General features: G+C 50.6%; 1 protein-coding gene across 4 annotated transcripts in view; it reads right to left on the bottom strand.

The window, feature by feature from the left end:
- The window catches only part of slc25a21 (solute carrier family 25 member 21), an 80,036-nt gene that overhangs the window by 9,824 nt on the left and 46,697 nt on the right, over window positions 1-23,515 (bottom strand). For all 4 annotated transcript variants that reach the window (XM_035532793.2, XM_081721276.1, XM_081721277.1 and 1 more), the window contains 2 exons: window positions 21,772-21,820; window positions 13,312-13,395 (listed from right to left, as the gene is read on the bottom strand). In XM_035532793.2, coding sequence (XP_035388686.2) covers window positions 13,312-13,395; window positions 21,772-21,820 — 133 coding nt within the window. The remainder of the gene's footprint in view (window positions 1-13,311; window positions 13,396-21,771; window positions 21,821-23,515) is intronic.

The raw sequence follows: 23,515 nt of genomic DNA, 5'->3' as shown, positions 1-23,515 counted from the left end.
AAAGGGACCACTGTTATCACTTAACACAACAACAACAGAAGCACACACACTAGCGACATATTGTAGGACATTTCTTTGAATTTGGTCGGGGGGGTGAGAACCAAAAAGACAAAAGATAATGACAGAAAACACCACCTGACGTTTCCACCAGGTGTTTTAGCGCAACTGGATAAAGACCGATTAAACGCATGTTCAACGTCCCGTCCCCGTGCACGTGATGGACAGGTCCTCAAAATGGCAGCATCTCCCACGGGCGCTTGTGTTGCCGAGCGGACGCGCTCACAAGGAATGGACAAGGACGCTCGGCTGGAAACCGCAGTAAACGCAGCAGGGACCCTTTACAGGATGGGCTGCTACAGTAAACGTTTTGACACGTCCATACAACATGTAGGCTAAATGGTCAGGGGGAAGGTGTGTGTGTACGAGCTTGTAGTCATTCCACCTGCTCAACCGTGATGTCAGCAGCGGCCCGGTAGCTGGTCTCGGCGTGCCAGTTCTATGGAAATCTAACCCTATCAGCTCTGGCGTGTAGTGCTGATTAACTAGACAGAGCTTCAACTGTTCTTGGCTGTTTGTTTCAAAGCAATTGTTTCCTGCCCAGAAACAGGTTCGACTGGTCCAAAAGCTTCAACAGGCAAAAACTGCACTGGCAAGTGGAAACAGTGAGCAAAAAAGAAGGCTGATCACCACGAGTGAGTTTCTTCGGCCTGGTCCTGGTGGACGCAGGTTTGGTTTCATTTACTAAACATACCTTAAATGAAATCACAACATCCTTAAGGAAAACAAAGGAGTTTGATATGTAAATGGATTATAGGGGCTGATATTAGCTTGCAAGACAAGACCATTCATCATTATAAACCCAGTACAACAAAGAAATAAGGCCAAAAGTATTCTAAACCGAACTAATAAAATACTACATTTTTCCAGTAACCTTCACTAATGAGGACATGTACCCTCTCACTGTTAATAGTGTATTTAAAATAGTTGGTAGTATTAAACTAAAGAGAGAATTTTTAGAAAAGACACTAGAGGGGTTCATAGAAAAGAATTTGATTAAGACACTGATCAATGAACAAAATACTGTTTTATTGCTCATAAATGTCTCTTGAAAACCCACTAGCTGTTATGCACACTGTTAATGTCTCTGATGAGCAATACAATATTTACAGAATCTTGTTAAATAGTGTCAGTTACTGCTAGCAGACAGTAATCCAACGTGTCAGCAAACAGCAGTGTCCAGCCGAGTAAATACTTCAGCATGCTCTCATTCTCCCCGGGCAGACACCAGCACCCGGTGAAGCAGCCATTGTTTAGGCAGCACGCACATATACAATTCTGCAATTGAAACCCGACTCTGTTTTCTTAATCTTCATGGTGGGACAAGCCCGAGCACAGGCCACGGCTCTCGCGTCGTCGACAGCAGAAGCCCTGAACTCAATGCCATTTCCCTGCCATACTTTTAGAAGGTGCCAAACATTGTACGTCCCGTGATTTCACGATCAGCGGGAGGACGTCGGGCGCTGGCGACAGGCTCCCTCTGCTCTTCGGCGTGCCCCACGGGGACGAGCCGGCACAGCACCGGGACTGGGAGGATGGCGGACTTAGACGGAGACCAATGGCGTAGGACTCAGGAGAAGCCGAAACAGCCTCGCGTCCTCTCCGTTAGGTCAGTGGCCAATCGGCAGCGCCCGGGACGCCTCTGCGTGGCTAGACAGAAACGACTCCGCGAGGCTTCTTCGGGACAGCTATGTTAGAAAGAAGGCACAGGTGGTGTGCCTGTGTGAGATGTTTGGGGGAGGGGGGGAGAAAGGCATCTTTCTGAGTACTAGCTCACACATGTATTGATAGTGAACACACGCTTGTGGACAGAGAGGACTGTGTAGCGTGACTGCTTCGTGTGAACCCTCCTACCGCAGTATTGTGAAAACACCGCTCAGCAGTCAACAGAGATGTTCTCGGCCGGTTGCGTCAGGGCATAAATATTATTGTTTCTGTGAGCAGATATGGGCCGATTATCTGGAGCCCTGGAACAGCGCCACGGCATTTCTAAGCCTACTAAAACCACCAGCACAGCCCTCGCCTTGCAGGGTGTCAAAGGGTCACTCCCTCGCCAGCGCCGGGCAGCCTAACGGGTGCTGCGGCAACAGGGAAGCAGCAGGGAAGGGGGCCCCAAAGCGCCGGCGCAACGCACACCCTCCTTTTTCAGCATGCAAACGGTGGCCGCTCGCTGCCCGGGGGGGGAGTGGTTAGCCCAAGAAACCATCAGGTGTCTGCATAAAGCTCAGATTTGATACACACGCACTTGGGGGCCCCATTTGACTGAGCCTGGTTTGAATGCTGATTTGACTCTGAAAGTAAAGCGCACACGAGGTCCCCACTAGGCCCTCGTAAGCAAATCGGAGCCCATTCGGGATGTGTGTGGGTCCAGCTGCCCATGTTTGTATAGGTGTAATTTGTCTTTGATTTCCATAAAGCCCATTTTCTCCCATTCAGCACAGAGCCACATAACTCAGCTTAACAAAAAGAGAGGAAGGAAATGACACATTAACCAAATTGGATAATGAGATGAAATGTTTGATTCCGGTCCGAGTTATGATGTGGGCTGCGGGGGGCCGATACCGAGATGCAGGGATGAGTATTTTTGTTTACCTAGCTCACGTCTCGTCAGCGTCTCACGTGTGCGCGGCTGTAATCTCACGTCACTGATATCCAGGCCTCCGTACCCTACACCTGGTCCACAGCCTGCATGCTTGATCTGCAAATATCACTATTTACAAAATGAAGCTACAACCTTGACAAGGGTGGAGGAGAACACCCAGTCCGAAAGCAGCCAGTAGAGGAGACACGGACACCCGAGCCCAGCAGTGAGACAGGGAGTCTCGGCTCACGGTGACTCGGTTAACTCATGTAAGATCTTGCACCTCTATGGGCTGCACACATCGGTGAGAACTATTCAAGACAAACCAGCTCATTCACGTTTTCAAATTACTCAGAAACAACAGAGTTGTAAATGTTGTTGCTTTTGGTATTGGTTCATTGGTTGTTGTTTTTTGTGTGTGTGTGTGACCAAATCCAAATAATCCAAATGTTTTTTTTTCTAAATCAATCAACCTTAAAAATAATGTTATTTAAATAATTCTCTCTCACTCCAAATTAAAGACATTTGTATTCTGTATAAACACCATTAATACTGTAACTTTTGACCTCATAGTAATGGCACACAAATGCAGAGAAGTACGTAATGGGGAAAAAATCTTATTTATCACACTACTTTCCACGATTTCACAATTCATTTGTTTTTAACTGCAGACAATGAGGTAGTTAAATAAGGCCTTTAGCCTCTGAGCGATTTCAGAGCAGTAGCTTTGCTAACTAGTTTCGAAATGAGCTAAAATAAATACAATTTAAAAATATGGAATTAATTTATTGTCAATTAATCTCTAATTTACAATCACCCAATGTAAATAAAGTCCATATAAATGTATCTGACTATGTAATAAATATCAGTGTACCGAACAAAATATCATGCAAGATACCCAGCAAATTAAAAAAAGACCATTGTAAAATTAGAACACACATTTCATTTAAAGTTGTTATATGTTAAAATCAGTATTTGCTTTGTTCTACAGAAAATACTTAGTTTGAAAAGACACAAAGTGCTTATTGCTTCTTTTTTTTTAAGGTTTTGGAATAAATGCATTAACTGTACTTTTAAAGGCTACAAACAAACATACAACAAACCTAAAATCACAAAAGTCAAGAGGAGTCAGCTGTAATTGTATATAAAAATACTGCCCCCCCGAGCAGAGCTGCATGTTTGCTAGAGTCAGGGTAGGAACACTGTTTGGCGGAGCGTCAGGAGGGTACAGCTCATGTGACGATCTCCTCCCCCACTGCTGACATCAGTCATACACACCTTTATCCAGCCAAAATGCACATTTACTGTGATTCATGGATGAGATTCCAAATTACAGTGATGCCTTGAGACATGGCAGTTTAGCTTGATGTCTCAACACATTCAGGAAAGAAACAAAAATAAAAACCACCTCGCAACCACCGCACACCTCCCTGTGAAATGTTAGTGTACAGTTATGAGAAAGGTGATGTTTTGGTTTTTTTTTACTTTCCAGAATTATCGGGCTTTCATCATTATGTGGTTTTATAAACATGACTTATTGATGTAGAAAGTCAAATGCCCATTTTACAGTTTTTCTGAATAAACAGTTGTAGGGTAAGTGATATAAAATTAAATTTGGACATATTTATGAACACCTTAACTGCAGGAATCTTAAAAAAAAAAAACTTTGCTGCAGCCACACATGGTACAGTTTCAGTTTGGCTGTTTGGGGGACACCTTCTTGGAACAGCCTGCTTCAGCTCAAACCACAGCATTTCCACACGACTGAGCACCATGACTGTTGTCTTTGCTGGTCATTTATTCCTGTATTTCAGGTCATTGCCGTGTACATGATCCATCATCTTCTGAATTTTCAATCATGACATCCTGACATGCTGCTGTAGAATTTCCTCATCCATTTCCATCACGCTCACAGCATATAGCAGATGCGCTTGTTTATAGTGACTTACACAGTATTTTTGTTGGCTTAGTAGGTCCGTGTCTAATGCGTATCAAGCCTTGTCTGTCAGAGACAAAGGGCAGAACAGGAAAAAGGTATAACACACACACCCCTCCACCGTGCTGCACCTCACCACTACACACCCTTCCACCGTGCTGCACCTCACCACTACACACCCCTCCACCGTGCTGCACCTCACCACTACACACCCCTCCACCGTGCTGCACCTCACCACTACACACACCCCTCCACCGTGCTGCACTTCACCACTACACACACCCCTCCACCGTGCTGCACCTCACCACTACACACCCCTCCACCGTGCTGCACCTCACCACTACACACCCCTCCACCGTGCTGCACCTCACCACTACACACCCCTCCACCGTGCTGCACCTCACCACTACACACACCCCTCCACCGTGCTGCACTTCACCACTACACACACCCCTCCACCGTGCTGCACCTCACCACTACACACACCCCTCCACCGTGCTGCACTTCACCACTACACACCCCTCCACCGTGCTGCACTTCACCACTACACACCCCTCCACCGTGCTGCACCTCACCACTACACACACCCCTCCACCGTGCTGCACCTCACCACTACACACCCCTCCACCGTGCTGCACTTCACCACTACACACACCCCTCCACCGTGCTGCACCTCACCACTACACACACCCCTCCACCGTGCTGCACTTCACCACTACACACACCCCTCCACCGTGCTGCACCTCACCACTACACACACCCCTCCACCGTGCTGCACCTCACCACTACACACACCCCTCCACCGTGCTGCACCTCACCACTACACACACCCCTCCACCGTGCTGCACCTCACCACTACACACACCCCTCCACCGTGCTGCACCTCACCACTACACACCCCTCCACCGTGCTGCACCTCACCACTACACACACCCCTCCACCGTGCTGCACCTCACCACTACACACACCCCTCCACCGTGCTGCACCTCACCACTACACACACCCCTCCACCGTGCTGCACCTCACCACTACACACACCCCTCCACCGTGCTGCACCTCACCACTACACACACCCCTCCACCGTGCTGCACCTCACCACTACACACCCCTCCACCGTGCTGCACCTCACCACTACACACACCCCTCCACCGTGCTGCACCTCACCACTACACACACCCCTCCACCGTGCTGCACCTCACCACTACACACACCCCTCCACCGTGCTGCACCTCACCACTACACACACCCCTCCACCGTGCTGCACCTCACCACTACACACCCCTCCACCGTGCTGCACCTCACCACTACACACCCCTCCACTGTACTGCACCTCACCACTACACACACCCCTCCACCGTGCTGCACCTCACCACTACACACACCCTTCCACCGTGCTGCACCTCACCACTACACACACCCCTCCACCGTGCTGCACCTCACCACTACACACCCCTCCACCGTGCTGCACCTCACCACTACACACACCCCTCCACCGTGCTGCACCTCACCACTACACACCCCTCCACTGTACTGCACCTCACCACTACACACACCCCTCCACCGTGCTGCACCTCACCACTACACACACCCTTCCACCGTGCTGCACCTCACCACTACACACACCCCTCCACCGTGCTGCACCTCACCACTACACACCCCTCCACCGTGCTGCACCTCACCACTACACACACCCCTCCACCGTGCTGCACCTCACCACTACACACACCCCTCCACCGTGCTGCACCTCACCACTACACACCCTTCCACCGTGCTGCACCTCACCACTACACACACCCCTCCACCGTGCTGCACCTCACCACTACACACCCCTCCACCGTGCTGCACCTCACCACTACACACACCCCTCCACCGTGCTGCACCTCACCACTACACACCCCTCCACCGTGCTGCACCTCACCACTACACACACCCCTCCACCGTGCTGCACCTCACCACTACACACACCCCTCCACCGTGCTGCACCTCACCACTACACACACCCCTCCACCGTGCTGCACCTCACCACTACACACACCCCTCCACCGTGCTGCACCTCACCACTACACACACCCCTCCACCGTGCTGCACCTCACCACTACACACCCCTCCACCGTGCTGCACCTCACCACTACACACCCCTCCACCGTGCTGCACCTCACCACTACACACACCCCTCCACCGTGCTGCACCTCACCACTACACACACCCCTCCACCGTGCTGCACCTCACCACTACACACACCCCTCCACCGTGCTGCACCTCACCACTACACACCCCTCCACCGTGCTGCACCTCACCACTACACACACCCCTCCACCGTGCTGCACCTCACCACTACACACACCCCTCCACCGTGCTGCACCTCACCACTACACACACCCCTCCACCGTGCTGCACCTCACCACTACACACCCCTCCACCGTGCTGCACCTCACCACTACACACACCCCTCCACCGTGCTGCACCTCACCACTACACACCCCTCCACCGTGCTGCACCTCACCACTACACACCCCTCCACCGTGCTGCACCTCACCACTACACACACCCCTCCACCGTGCTGCACCTCACCACTACACACCCCTCCACCGTGCTGCACCTCACCACTACACACACCCCTCCACCGTGCTGCACCTCACCACTACACACACCCCTCCACCGTGCTGCACCTCACCACTACACACACCCCTCCACCGTGCTGCACCTCACCACTACACACACCCCTCCACCGTGCTGCACCTCACCACTACACACCCCTCCACCGTGCTGCACCTCACCACTACACACACCCCTCCACTGTACTGCACCTCACCACTACACACACCCCTCCACCGTGCTGCACCTCACCACTACACACCCCTCCACCGTGCTGCACCTCACCACTACACACACCCCTCCACCGTGCTGCACCTCACCACTACACACACCCCTCCACCGTGCTGCACCTCACCACTACACACACCCCTCCACCGTGCTGCACCTCACCACTACACACACCCCTCCACCGTGCTGCACCTCACCACTACACACCCCTCCACCGTGCTGCACCTCACCACTACACACACCCCTCCACCGTGCTGCACCTCACCACTACACACACCCCTCCACCGTGCTGCACTTCACCACTACACACACCCCTCCACCGTGCTGCACCTCACCACTACACACACCCCTCCACCGTGCTGCACCTCACCACTACACACCCCTCCACCGTGCTGCACTTCACCACTACACACACCCCTCCACCGTGCTGCACCTCACCACTACACACCCCTCCACCGTGCTGCACCTCACCACTACACACCCCTCCACCGTGCTGCACCTCACCACTACACACCCCTCCACCGTGCTGCACTTCACCACTACACACCCCTCCACCGTGCTGCACCTCACCACTACACACACCCCTCCACCGTGCTGCACTTCACCACTACACACACCCCTCCACCGTGCTGCACCTCACCACTACACACACCCCTCCACCGTGCTGCACCTCACCACTACACACACCCCTCCACTGTACTGCACCTCACCACTACACACCCCTCCACCGTGCTGCACCTCACCACTACACACACCCCTCCACCGTGCTGCACTTCACCACTACACACACCCCTCCACCGTGCTGCACCTCACCACTACACACACCCCTCCACCGTGCTGCACCTCACCACTACACACACCCCTCCACCGTGCTGCACCTCACCACTACACACCCCTCCACCGTGCTGCACCTCACCACTACACACACCCCTCCACCGTGCTGCACTTCACCACTACACACACCCCTCCACCGTGCTGCACCTCACCACTACACACACCCCTCCACTGTACTGCACCTCACCACTACACACCCCTCCACCGTGCTGCACCTCACCACTACACACACCCCTCCACCGTGCTGCACCTCACCACTACACACCCCTCCACCGTGCTGCACCTCACCACTACACACCCCTCCACCGTGCTGCACCTCACCACTACACACCCCTCCACCGTGCTGCACCTCACCACTACACACACCCCTCCACCGTGCTGCACCTCACCACTACACACACCCCTCCACCGTGCTGCACCTCACCACTACACACACCCCTCCACCGTGCTGCACCTCACCACTACACACACCCCTCCACCGTGCTGCACCTCACCACTACACACACCCCTCCACCGTGCTGCACCTCACCACTACACACACCCCTCCACCGTGCTGCACCTCACCACTACACACACCCCTCCACCGTGCTGCACCTCACCACTACACACACCCCTCCACCGTGCTGCACCTCACCACTACACACACCCCTCCACCGTGCTGCACCTCACCACTACACACACCCCTCCACCGTGCTGCACCTCACCACTACACACACCCCTCCACCGTGCTGCACTTCACCACTACACACACCCCTCCACCGTGCTGCACCTCACCACTACACACACCCCTCCACCGTGCTGCACCTCACCACTACACACACCCCTCCACCGTGCTGCACTTCACCACTACACACACCCCTCCACCGTGCTGCACCTCACCACTACACACCCCTCCACCGTGCTGCACCTCACCACTACACACACCCCTCCACCGTGCTGCACTTCACCACTACACACACCCCTCCACCGTGCTGCACCTCACCACTACACACACCCCTCCACCGTGCTGCACCTCACCACTACACACCCCCCTCCACCGTGCTGCACCTCACCACTACACACCCCTCCACCGTGCTGCACCTCACCACTACACACCCCTCCACCGTGCTGCACCTCACCACTACACACCCCTCCACCGTGCTGCACCTCACCACTACACACCCCTCCACCGTGCTGCACCTCACCACTACACACACCCCTCCACCGTGCTGCACCTCACCACTACACACACCCCTCCACCGTGCTGCACCTCACCACTACACACCCCTCCACCGTGCTGCACTTCACCACTACACACACCCCTCCACTGTACTGCACCTCACCACTACACACCCCTCCACCGTGCTGCACCTCACCACTACACACCCCTCCACCGTGCTGCACCTCACCACTACACACACCCCTCCACCGTGCTGCACCTCACCACTACACACACCCCTCCACCGTGCTGCACCTCACCACTACACACCCCTCCACCGTGCTGCACTTCACCACTACACACACCCCTCCACTGTACTGCACCTCACCACTACACACCCCTCCACCGTGCTGCACCTCACCACTACACACCCCTCCACCGTGCTGCACCTCACCACTACACACACCCCTCCACCGTGCTGCACCTCACCACTACACACCCCTCCACCGTGCTGCACCTCACCACTACACACACCCCTCCACCGTGCTGCACTTCACCACTACACACACCCCTCCACCGTGCTGCACCTCACCACTACACACCCCTCCACCGTGCTGCACCTCACCACTACACACACCCCTCCACCGTGCTGCACCTCACCACTACACACACCCCTCCACCGTGCTGCACCTCACCACTACACACACCCCTCCACCGTGCTGCACCTCACCACTACACACACCCCTCCACCGTGCTGCACTTCACCACTACACACACCCCTCCACCGTGCTGCACCTCACCACTACACACCCTTCCACCGTGCTGCACTTCACCACTACACACCCCTCCACTGTACTGCACCTCACCACTACACACCCCTCCACCGTGCTGCACCTCACTACACACCCCTCCACTGTACTGCACCTCACCACTACACACACCCCTCCACCGTGCTGCACCTCACCACTACACACCCCTCCACCGTGCTGCACCTCACCACTACACACCCCTCCACCGTGCTGCACCTCACCACTACACACACCCCTCCACCGTGCTGCACCTCACTACACACCCCTCCACTGTACTGCACCTCACCACTACACACACCCCTCCACCGTGCTGCACCTCACCACTACACACCCCTCCACCGTGCTGCACCTCACCACTACACACCCCTCCACTGTACTGCACCTCACCACTACACACCCCTCCACCGTGCTGCACCTCACTACACACCCCTCCACTGTACTGCACCTCACCACTACACACACCCCTCCACCGTGCTGCACCTCACCACTACACACCCCTCCACCGTGCTGCACCTCACCACTACACACCCCTCCACCGTGCTGCACCTCACCACTACACACACCCCTCCACCGTGCTGCACCTCACCACTACACACCCCTCCACCGTGCTGCACCTCACCACTACACACCCTTCCACCGTGCTGCGCCTCACCACTACACACACCCCTCCACCGTGCTGCACCTCACCACTACACACACCCCTCCACCGTGCTGCACTTCACCACTACACACACCCCTCCACCGTGCTGCACCTCACCACTACACACCCCTCCACCGTGCTGCACTTCACCACTACACACCCCTCCACCGTGCTGCACTTCACCACTACACACACCTCCACCGTGCTGCACTTCACCACTACACACACCCCTCCACCGTGCTGCACTTCACCACTACACACCCCTCCACCGTGCTGCGCCTCACCACCCCTCCACACTACACTCACCCCACTGCTGTGCTGCACAGTTTGAATCAGGACACTGACATGCTATGATCTGTTTCCTCCAAACATTTCCACATTTGACAAAATGTTCAAATTCTGTCTCATATGTCCACAGATCATGTTCCAGCAGAGCTGCGGAACATCCAGGTGGTTGAGCAAAATTGAGACAGGCACGGTGTTTTTTGACAACGCGGGCTTTCAGCACTCGTGTTTAGCATTCATGCCGGGGTTATTTGACTTTCCTTTATTTATGTATTTATTTATTGCTTGTTTTAGGATTCTTCAGCATGCACTTGCATCGATCTTTGTGCAATGCCTGCTCCTAGCAACAGGGCTACATTTCCCCTGTTTGTAAACTGCCTGCCTGTGGACTAATGGAGGCTTGTGTTTAGAAATCTCTATGGAAACTGTGACCAGTCTTTTGGACTACTTGTCCTTTGAGGTCTGCTGAAATCACTTGGGGTCAGTCCCTGGTAACCAAAATGATGATTTTTAAAAATAGATGGTAGGACGGGTCAATGGCACCAGAATTAATTTACTCACCTTACTGCAATTATTCTTTCAAGCGAGCATTATCGTTTATATTTTCCATTACTCTCCTTAACAGATGAAACCAACTGTAAATAAAGTTGCAGCAATACACTTTAGGAAGCATTGCATACTCCACATCATTTCAGAGGCTTCACAAATGTGTTCTTATGAGTATAGGTCATCTGTGTTGCAGACTTCCATCTTCGCTGATTCATACATGCTCGTACGCGAGCCACGTTAACCGCGGCGTCACGTCAGCAAGCTTTGATCCCCTTCACAGACGGAACGCTCACTCCCAGCTAACTGCCATCTCGGTTCAGAGGGGCTCAGGTTTCCACCGTGCAGCGGTGGCCCGCGCTGCTAGCGCGCGTTTATTTTTAATAATAACAGCACAACATTGGCTCCCACCGCCATTTGTGTAAATTCTAACTAAATGGTTTAGCCTGGGGGCTGCCCCGCTCGGTACGGGCTTCTAGGTGACGCACGCATGCCTGGGGCGGTCACTGGTGGAGAGGAAGGCAGCGTTGATGTGGGCAGAGGAGGTACGTGGGGAGGGAGCCGATGACAGCTCAGCAGAGCGGGAGCGCGAGACATGCACTTCTTTTGCGAGCTGTTGACAGATTTCCGCCGATCCCCGCAAGCGTTGGAGAGGTGCTGCATCATCTAATCTCCCCCCCCCCCCCAAATCTCTCCCACCCCCACCGTACAACAGATCAGTTCTAGATCCACTATAAAACTGTCAACTCACCGTAAACAGATTTAATGGCAAGCACTTTCTCCTAGCTCTGCACTCCGTCAACAGGATTTGACAGATTCCTCGAGGTTGTGTGTCTGTATGCGTGTGCGAGGAATGTAAGAGTCAGAATGGTTGAGATGAACAGGGAATATAATTTTTTTTAAAAAATGAAAAAAAAAAAAAAAAAAAAAAGTCCCATTAACCCGCAGCGCAGAGGGATGGAGGGACACATGGAAAATGAGATGAGGAAAAAAAGACGAGGAATTAAAAATTAGAAAAGGAGATGAGAAGATCCCGTTTCAGTCTCGTCTTTTAAGCAACCGTCACAAATAAGCTAAAGGGTTTATCTGGTCACAGAGGCCTGCCACAGAGCGAGCAAGTGACCGCCAAATGCATAATATAAACCAATGACTTCGCTCTCCAGACCTGAGATCACAGTCCAAGTTGTATATTCCACACCGGGTGGGATGGATTCATGCCGTTTCCCCCCCGCCCGTGGAGATGAGCCAGACATCTCCCCTCAGCAGGTGCCAGTGGTCTGCATGGGTTACCTGGACTCAGGGGCGCACTCGCGTGCGCACATGCGTGGACTGCACAGTGCTGTTTGCTTCCGAGTACAGCAGGAACGTCCAGATATATCGGATTACATACATACGGGAAAAGGTTAAAAAACAAGGTCGTGCTACAACATAAACTCTACACGTGTGATGGAAAAAATAGAAATAAACATACTGGTAACAGCTGAAAGATGAACCGAAGCGCAGGTGTGGGTGGAGGAGAGTGGAGGCGCTCACACACACACAGATCCAGCTTTGCTAGTTTAGAGAAGCTAACCTTTAAAACCACGACAAGAGGAAGTTTTGTTGCCGGCACCCCACGGACAAAACATCTTGTGTCTATGAACTCAGGCTTCCATAACTTACCTCTCATTGCGAAATATGGTCCTGAAACAGTCTCCCAGTCCTTTATAGCTGTTTGGGTCACTGGCTCCCCGTTGAATCTGGAACCTAACAGAACATGTTGACAGCTGATCACTGATGAGATACATTTTACAGAAAGGTTTTTCTTTACCTGTAACTACACTGATTAATAATGCTGGCACCAAGACTTCAGAATGCAACACACTGGGCCTTGGGCAAAGAACTTGAACAGTCTTATTCATTACATGTCATCTGATTTATGCAAGTCAATTACAGAAATGGAGGTTTATATTTTGAAAATGCCTTTGAAGTCTTCCTAGGCTGCGCTGGGTCATCTGTTGCGACAGGCTGCTTAACCGCGGGTAAAATCTCGGCAGTAACTGCAGTGTCGCTGTGTATGTCAAATTGTGTTTACCAAAAGTGGTTATTAAACTTGAAATAATCTCAGTTAATGATCACTGAAAAATTGATCATTGAAAAATTGAAGTCATATGAGACTAAAGATGGTGTGGTATGTCTATGTAATATGTAATTGCATAAAACTTAAATATTATATATAAATATAACAAAACTTAAACATTATATATAAATAATATAATATAATATATAAATAAATACATCACAATATATAAATATCAATTGTATAAATATAATTAATTACTGTAAAAACACTTTACTATTAAATACAGATTCTTTGCTGCAATTCTGAACAAAATGAGCAAATTAACAAAAATGAAAATTTGGTTCTTAGAAACTTCAGTGCATCTAACTTCAGGTCATTTTCTAGCACATTCTGTCATCTGTTGAAAGGCGAACCCTTTCTTTCCCGGCCTTCTTTTGTGCCCTGATCTTTAAAAGCATCTGTGGGCTGTTCCGGCCGCTCTTGCACAGCGGAGAAGTCAAACTTAACCCATCTCAAGCCCTGACTCACCCCCGTGTCAAGGCTTCAGACTTAAAAAGTCTGCCACTAACATGCTAAGCAACCTGCACATAACAGCTCTAGAGTTATGTGTAAATCTGAACACTATAAAACATGTTTAGGGACTTTTCGTGGCTACAAACAAGCTAGTAACTGACTAATAAAGGGCAGGTAGCTGTGTGTAAACGTTAAACATGGAAGAGAGCAGGACTTCACTGCCTCACCACCTCTGGCTAATGATACCGATGCGCAGGGAACCGCTGTCTGAATCATACACATTTTGAAACATCTTGTTTGCACTTTGGTGCTCAGAGCTAATACAGAGTTAATACATTCAGGAGCTTTGAAGCAAGACCAGTCCCTCTCCTTCATGATGCAACCCTGTGTAAAGCAAACTGCATTTGGACCCCAAATGACCAAACTTACACCTCCGTTATGTGAGAGGAAAACCGAAAAAAAGGAGGGAAATGGAGTTTAGAGAGGGCATTTGGGGGGGGGGGGGGGTTTCTACACAGGAGAAGAGGAGCAAAGAGTCCCCTCATATGGCTTTGACTGCCAAGTCAAGAGGTCAGCAGTTATTCGTCCAGGCGGGTGCCTGATGGGGCCATAAAGAGCCTCGGTTCCATCGGAGGAGGGGTTACAGAGGTGATCAGCCTTCCATACAGCCAGCAGATTAACATCTTAGAGGGGTGTACCCCAGAATCCAATTTTGTAGATTCCCAAATAGCTTGTAACACATGCCTCAAAAACAGTTAAAGTAGCGTCATAAATGAACGTTCAACACCATATTAAAGGGAGAGCATAAAAGAGAGATACTGGAAAGGCAAAGTCTGGGGGGACATTGGGAAAGGCGCGTGCCAAGCGGTTGGGGCACAGACCGGGAAGATTTAAGACCAGTGGAGCTTGTAAACAAATTTAAAATCGGCCTTAATTAAAGGCACATGAGTGCAGGGTCAAGGATTGCAGGATTCCCATATTCTTCCACTGCCCAGTGTTTGGTTTGCAGCCTGACTGTTGGAACCCACATTGGCCCAGAGAAGGGGGTGGGTGTTGGGGCCAAAGTCCGCTCTCAGCCCCTTGACTCCACACCTGACCTTGGGGTCGCCTCATTTCCTCGTGTCCCTTGCCTACCCTGCCGTAAAAGCCTCGGACCAAACGGCTCGGCCCAGGGTGCGAGAGATAATGGGGAGGACATGAAGAGCTCGCGGCGGCCGAGGATGCCCCAGGGCCTCTGATAAAGTATCACCAGCACCATCAGGCTGCCCCAGCACACGGAGACAAACCTGGAAAAGACTCGGTCCATGCAAGAGGTGACAGCAGGCACATCTGCTCGCATGGACTTTATATGGATCTTCTGTATGGCAGATGCAGACTTGAGTGAGAAATGGAGGAGGAGGAGGAGGATCTGGTGGATACAGTTGGCTGTGGAATCCGTCCCGTCGTAAAGCCAGCAGACAGAGCAGCCAAGCCAAGCCGAGCCCTTGGGCTTTATTAAAAAGATGGAGCTCTTGGTATCCCACGTATTGCAGCTGCAGAAAATGATGTCCTCAGAAGTAATGATGTCTCCGAGTTCATCAACGATATCCTTAATCCCCTGTAGCCTGTTTTTACTGTGTCATGGACCATCAGGTGAAGGGGGAAAAGAAGGGTAGTTAGGTGCTCCTGTGAATGATATGAGTGTTAGGGGGCAAATAACCCCAGGGTCTATACCTGACCGCAAAGTCTCTGTAAAAGTGGAGATCCTGGGCACCCAGAAGCAGAGGCTAAATAGCAGCGAGGGGATGGGAGAAGGCTTGCTTTGGATTTTTAAAGACAGACGTGCAGGGTTGGAGGTCCAGGCCAAGTGCTAGGCCCTTGTACCCCCGAGACCCTGCTGGTAATGGGCCCGCTCCGACTCCAACCGGGGGCACTGTGCCGAGCTTGAGGACTTGCTGATGGGCTGAGGCCCAAATAATGACAGTGTTAAAAACAGGCCTTAGAGAAAGGTGGAAGGTTACTGGGTTGATCAAAAGGTTGGGTTTGATGGCTTTGCCTTTAAAGGGGCCAGCTAAACTTAAAAAAAAAAAAAGTCTCTTAAATTTGCCTTGTTAAAAACTGGGGTATTAACGCCACAAAAGGCAGGAATTGGGTGAACTGATTTTTGCGTAGCATACTGAACCGACAATAAGAGAATCCTGGGGAATATTTGGAGTAGTTGGGAATATTACAAATCTTCCACCCAGTCAGATTAAATAACTTGACTAACGACTATTAACATGAGAATGAAAATTTGACAAATGGCAAGTCTGCTGGGATATATTTTATCCATGGCAAAATACTGTAATGGGTTGAAGGCAGAATATCATTACAGTGAAACTGTCATAATAAAAAAAAAAACTGGCTATGGAGAATGAAGCGCCTAGCAGCTAACCCTTCTGTGCATTTGCCAAGTGTCATATTTTGGCAACTTTACTTCTGACAGGTCAAATAACAGATGGGACACTATAGCTTAAACACTCCTTCAGTAAGGTCTTACAATAAATTCTTCATCAGCTAAATCTCAGGGGTTTGTTCAGTCATTTTAAAACAGAACTTTACATAAGTTGCTTGACAGGTTTTCCATAAACCTCCCATGGCACTGACCGACATGGCCATCATCAAGGGCAGCAATGAAATGAGCGCTTAGCCGAGTGGACTCCACACAGCAAGAGAGAAACAGACTGTGGAAGTCAAGTTTCTCAAACACGATCTGCACTACATAAGGAAATCCAGAAGGCAGCATTAAAAGGAAATCTAGTTTTTACAGCCCAACAGTTAATTTTAATGAGTGTGATCATAAAGATGGCAGAAGTCCATTGCTATCGTACGCAAGGTTAAAAGCTCTTTGTATCCTAAATGGTCCAACATGGCGAACACAGGTTTTCGATCGAAGCTGTGGCTCGGGGGACAGTCCCAGATGCTCATGGATATTCGACAGCACTGCCTGCCAGCAGGGAAACATGCTCAGACCTAGTTCCCAGTTAAATCACTGACAAAACCTTCATCTTCTTCGTGGATTGTGTGTGCAGCGTAGACCTTGCTCTCTGCTCTCTGGCGAGAGCGCTCACGGAGCAGCCTTGGCAGAGGGGAGGGGAGGCGGGGCAGAGATGGAGAAAGCGATAAAGTCGCGGCACTTGTAATGCTGCAGGCTCCTGGCGCTCGGCCCAGGGCGAGAGCGGCTTGGTTCTTAGTGACACTGCAGGCCCATCGGACCCGCTGCGACCGGGCTGGTGAGAGCAGCAGATGAAGGGTGCAAGAACCGAGGGGCTCCACTCCTCTTATGAAGTTGAACGCTTCACACCACCTCACTGGTGTCCTGTGAACTGCTCCTGTTTTGGCTTTCGGCTCGCCAAACTCTGGATGAGTTCACGCTACATCACTGTTTTGTGCTCTCACGCAGTGGACATGTCATGATTTCAAAAGATTTGCTAACAATTAAGCACATTTTAAAAATAGGCAGGGCCAGTCACAGATTAAGCCTAGATTAGGACTAAATTGCTGTGCCGGGGTAGATTGTGACTGGAAACGGGGTTTTAAGTCTAGGCTTGAGTTAAGAGGCCATCAGTGAGGAAAAAAAAAAAAAAAAAAAAAAAAAAAAAAAAAAAAGACACCCCCCCCCCCCCCCCCCCCCACTCCAGGCTCAAAACATGCATGCAGCGCTAATGTCAGCGTGGCAGAGCTAGCGATAGCTTCGCTCGACCCAGAAAGGTCATAATCGCTTTGAAGTGAGGAAACGGCCAGCGATAGCAGAGACCCTGTGGTCAGCAGGACGGCGCTCACACGGCCGAAACCTGAGAGGCCTTGCGTTACAGCCCTGTTTTACGCGCTTCTCCCTCCCCCTACCCCACCACCCGGCAGGAGTGCAGCCCAGCGAGAGGCAGCGCGCGGGGCCAACTGCCTAGGCTGCCGGGCCTCCGACAGATGCCGGAGACAAACGAGTTTTCATCAGGCACTTTACTACTTCTCTAAAATGGCTCATTTCAGCACGCTGGGAACCCTCTGGCTTCAGTTCGAGGTTTTTGCAGTATAACATGTTTGGGTGTTTGGGACACCTCCTCCTGGCGAACCTGTTTAATACCAGCTCCTAATGTGCAATGGCAGGCGCGTCAGCAGGAAGCCAGGCAACCAGCAGAGGCGCCACGGGGACGTGGCTTCTTGCCTGGCAGCCAATGAATGATCAGCAGTTTTTTGGTTAATCACAAGCATACATCACAGTGACATTTCCCCTATATGCGCATCTGTCTCTTAAATTGTTTGCGTGACAGTTTGCCATCGTCTAAAATATTATAGTGAACAACGTTGTGCCTCAAGCTCCAGGGGCATTTTTACAGACATGCATACACACACACGGAGCACAGGCCAGGGTAGGATAGGGTAAGTGACGTGCTGTTATACTGGGCCAGATCAGCTTCCAGGCCAGAAACCTTTGAGCCCTGCTGTGTGAGGAGCTGCATTGGGATTCCATCAGGAGGACACAGGGGTTCACACAGCGGTTGGGGGGATCGGAGGCTCATCCCTCCACCCCTCAGACGTCATCTGGCATTACATCGGATGGGCCTCAATCACCCCCCCCCGTCTGCGCTGTTCAGTTGTGCTGGGATCAGATGAGGGCAGAGTCGTTTCAGGGTAACCCCAGGTTTCTCTGGTCCCCCACTGGTGGGCAGACTGGCACCCTGTGTTTCTGCACGGAGCGTGCTGTGTGCAGAGGCACAGGGGGCATACAGCATGGACGTCCCAGAGACAAATCATAAGGTCCGATACCAAGCCACTTTATAAATGGGTAATGAATTTCACTGCCTTTTGCATGCACTAAATTAATTAATTGATCTGATCAAATAAGCAGCAGTAAGTTGCCACCCTTTCAAAAAATAAATAAAAAAATAAAAAAATAAATAAAATGAATACCTTCCTGGTTCTTTCCATGATTACTCAAATAAGATGATCTGACCTGTGATTTAAGTGTGTACATGAGAACTAATCATATAGCCACATAAAATAATGAAAGTAATCCTATTTGCTTTGTATGTGAGACTCATGCACTAGTTTCATACAATAAATTTGAGAATTTAATTTTCATAGAAGAATTTAAGAACTTAGAACAGTAGATGACATGGTCCTAAGGACTGCACAGTTCACACTTCTGTTAAAAACACACACACACACACACACACACACACACACACAGACGTGGTAAAACAAAGAATATTCTGAAGACCAGACAGAAGAAGTGCACAGAAGTTCAGGTATCTCCATCCTGGCGGGGGTCGTGAAAACCCGTCCCTGAGCCTGTGGGAGGGGCCAAGGGCGTGTTTGGGGGTTGGGTGAAGGTGCATAACCGATTCTTCACATCAAGAACAATCTGGACTTCTTCCTGGTCTCTAATGAGAGCAGCGGCGAGGCCAGCGGGCTGATCAGAGTCAGATGGGGCCCTGAGCGCTCTGCCCCTGCCCAAAGTGCTGCCCGACACCCTTTGTTACCTCCAAGTGAGCTGAGACCAGCCCATGAACCATGTAACTAGGTGGTTTGCAGGTTAATGAAAAGCTGTAACTCTGGTCCCTCTGCCTCCATGCAAGGCTAACGACACGCCATCGCCCCCCTGACTCCACCCCGCCCCAACCTCCAAAGCATCCACCTTCAACAAAAAAACAAAAAACAAACCCACATTTCAGCCTCGGAAGGAGCACGTTTAAAATGGTGTGAACCCCAAATGTCCAGATTGGGGGAGCAGTATTTGCAGAGCTGACTATATATATGCAGTCTGGAGGACTGTTGTAATGGAGTTTATGTAGTCATATTTATATATATATATATATATATATATATATATATATATATATATATATATATATATATATATATATACACACACACACACACACACACTCACACACACACACACACACACATACATATACATACATATACACACACACACACACACACACACACACACACACACACGTATATATTATATATCGACATTTCTGTGCGTTTTGTGCAAACACATGTACATGTGTGAGTGAGAAAACAGGAGATGTCACATATCCACACACCTTGAAGGTCTCCCCCCACGTTCCTGTGCCCTCATTTGCATGGGTAAATATGGATTCTAACGTACACATTTTGTCAGGTCTCCCTCTGAAAAAAACAACCCCCTTTGATTCTATCAAGGCGGCATGTTGAAGAGAAAGAAGTGGGGGGGGGGGGCTATCCAATTTGGAGCAGTGGACATTAAAGCAGCAGCCAGGTACTAATAAGAGCCAGTCATGCAGCTAGCATGGGAGAGGAGGAGCGCCGAGAACAGCTCCCACCGCGGCTCCGGCTCCCTCCGCGACTCCGGCTCCAGCTCTCTTCCCTAATAGATTTCAACTCTACTCACACTCCCAATTAGCCTGCTAGCATGAAAGAAGGAGCTGGTGGTGGGGGGTGGGGGTGCCATACACACACTATACACACACTACACACACACACTAATGCATGCACGCACGCACGTGAACTTAGTAAGTTGCCACACATGTCTCCATCACACACAACACAAGTAAATAAAGCTGCCAAGTTTTAATGGGGCTTTTCCCACTTTTTGAGGAAGTCCGTTACAAAGAAAATATAGTGTGCACTTTTAACCCTGACCCTGTGACGAGAAAGCCGCCTAGCTGTGGCCTTACCTGTAATAAAGGCCATGCCGTCAGCAAACACGGCCCTAAATCACCCAGCAGAACTATGGGGAATCAGGGATCCTTTTGCCCAAGCCAGGGTGCTCTGTCTGGTTACACCTCCTTCTGTCTTGGGTTCAAGACATTCAATGGCAAAACAAATCTCTTGCTTTTTAGGTCTCAAATTAAAATTGATTTACTGAAAAATGCCAAGAGGTAAAACATGCATATATGTTATTGTGGCTGTGTGGTTGCATGCGTGTGTGTGTATGCAGATGTGTGAGGATGTTGCGTGTGCACGCGCGTTTGTGTGCGCAGGTGGGCTTGTTAAAGAATGTGTCAATGTGCGCGTGTGTGCATTAGCGGGAGAGCCGGGGTCTTGGCGGGCTGTGGAGAAGCTGTAAAGCTTTAGGAGCGGCCCACGAGCTATTTACTACCCACCGAGTCTCTGTGGGTTGAGCGGCCTGATCACCCTGGACTACCAATTCCGCCCACCACCCCCATGTGACACCGGGAGGGGAGAGAGACCGGTCGAAGCCTCTGCCACGCATCCATCACAGCCCTTCAACGATCCTCTCAGACTTATGTAGGTTACTGGATGGTATAACGAGTTATAATAAGGCTAGCGTTTTAAGCATTCTGTGCGAATCGTTAAATGATGCGTTTCATCGTCCACAAAGTGATGAAGACTCCTGGCACCGGTGCCCAGTGCGGAGAAGGCTGGACTGCCCACCCCAGGGACGCACAGCAGAGACACAAAAAAAGCAGCGGCATGAGCACTAATTGCGACTGGCCCTGTACAGGGCTGGCTAGCGTCCACACAGGACTGATGGCAGGATTTATCTAGGGAAGTCCGTTTGCGCTTTGGTTTACCTGGTCTTCACTACATCCAGCGGGTGCATCAGGCAAATCTCCACCAGACCTGCAGAGAAAACAAGTAACACTTGAAACACGTGAATCGTTTCAGTTCCACAAATCACCTTTATGTACAACAAAAGCCATCACTTGGTTGTGTTTAAAAATAGCAGCATAATATACTGTGTTTATACATTTTTCTGGTCTTCAAATCATACTAAACTGCAACATTTATGAAAAATGCAGATCTTGGATGAACTACAGCTGAAACTTGCCAAAAGGGAAAAAAAACCCAGTGGTTTAAAAATATAATCCGCAAATATTTCACCACATAAAAAAACAGGAGGAATTATATACCATGATCCATACATTTGTAAATATGAATAAAGAGTCACAGATGTTGGCAAACCATGTGCTCGCGTGTCGGAACGTGTGTTTGCCTGCCACAAGGCAATGTGGGGGTTTTCCCTCAGAAATTCCTGCATACGAGCCACCCAACCTCACGTCCGACAGGAGCCGCGCGGCCAGGTCACTGCCTTCAACGCTCACGTCCTGTTCTTCCTGCATGCTACGCCACTGCGACTTGTGTGTGTGTGTGATGGGGCCCTCGGCACAAAATGGCCTCGATGCTGTGCAGCGACGGCCTAACCTCGGTGCAATTCAATTACCGTTGTGCATTTTCTTCACTTTGGTGTATCGATAATTTAAAAAATTAGCACATAGGGAGTAGGATGCAAGTGATTGGACAGAGACCGGGGGGGGGGGGGGGGGGGTCCTTACTTATTTTTTTAATCAATCTATATTGGGTCAACTATATAGGAGTCGCTATCTTTCGTAAATTTCAAAAGAGCACCTGGGGGCCTATTGTTCTTATCGCTCAGTACAAGGACCAGGGACAGGCCGATACCAGGGAGACGGCAAAACCAGAATCAATCAATCAATCAATCAATCACGGACACAGCTGCAACACTACATGTGTCAAAGCCAAGTGTTAAAAAGCAACGCATGTCAGGGCAATAGCAAACCACCCGGCGGACCAGAGTGGCGGACCAGAGTGGATGATTCTCGATCAAGAAAGGAAGCGCTGAAGGGATAAAGAATATGTGGACCATAAAGAGCATAAAGAGGTCCCAGCAAGACCGAGCAGGTTTATCCATGTGAGGCCAACTGCTGGCAAACTGCAGACAGAAAGGCTTCAGTTGCAGCAAGACGTTACGCTTGACTCGATGCCACCTGACCTGTGACTCACAGTTATATTGGCACGCATGGCCTCCTGTGGTGTGGGTCAGTTGTCTTTATCGAAGACTGCTCACGTTAGCAGCGGGATTTTCTGCTCAAACCCAAACTGAAAAAAAAAAAAATCAGCTGATGGCATTTGAGGACATCAAACATACTCAGCGGTTGCCATGCAGCTCAGGTTCCATTGAGTGAAGAGCGAACAATTGCTGAAACTCTATCTGTGTTGGATACTTGCTGTGTAAATAGGTATTAGTCATTTTGAATTGCTGGCACCACATGCACTGCATGGCTGCAAGAAAATGGCGAAGGCTTTTATTTTGGATCGCTTGAGAGATGCTCGTAGCAAGACCAACATACCGACAAAGGTATGACCGTTCAAACAGAGGATGTAAATAAGTGCGACCCCCCCCCAACTAGTTAAGAGTCCGAGTGAGGCTGGGGAACAGAGGCACGCTTTCTCAGTCAAGCTGCTAACCCTCGATTCTCACTGCCACTTTGCAGATTCCTCCGTGTGTACACAGCT

The sequence above is a fragment of the Electrophorus electricus genome, chromosome 10 (genome assembly GCF_041902795.1).
Source record: "Electrophorus electricus isolate QZ-2024a chromosome 10, ASM4190279v1, whole genome shotgun sequence".
Classification (NCBI taxonomy): Eukaryota; Metazoa; Chordata; class Actinopteri; order Gymnotiformes; family Gymnotidae; genus Electrophorus; species Electrophorus electricus.
Note: the sequence above shows the minus strand (reverse complement) of the source record. Positions and strands in the feature narration are given on the sequence as shown.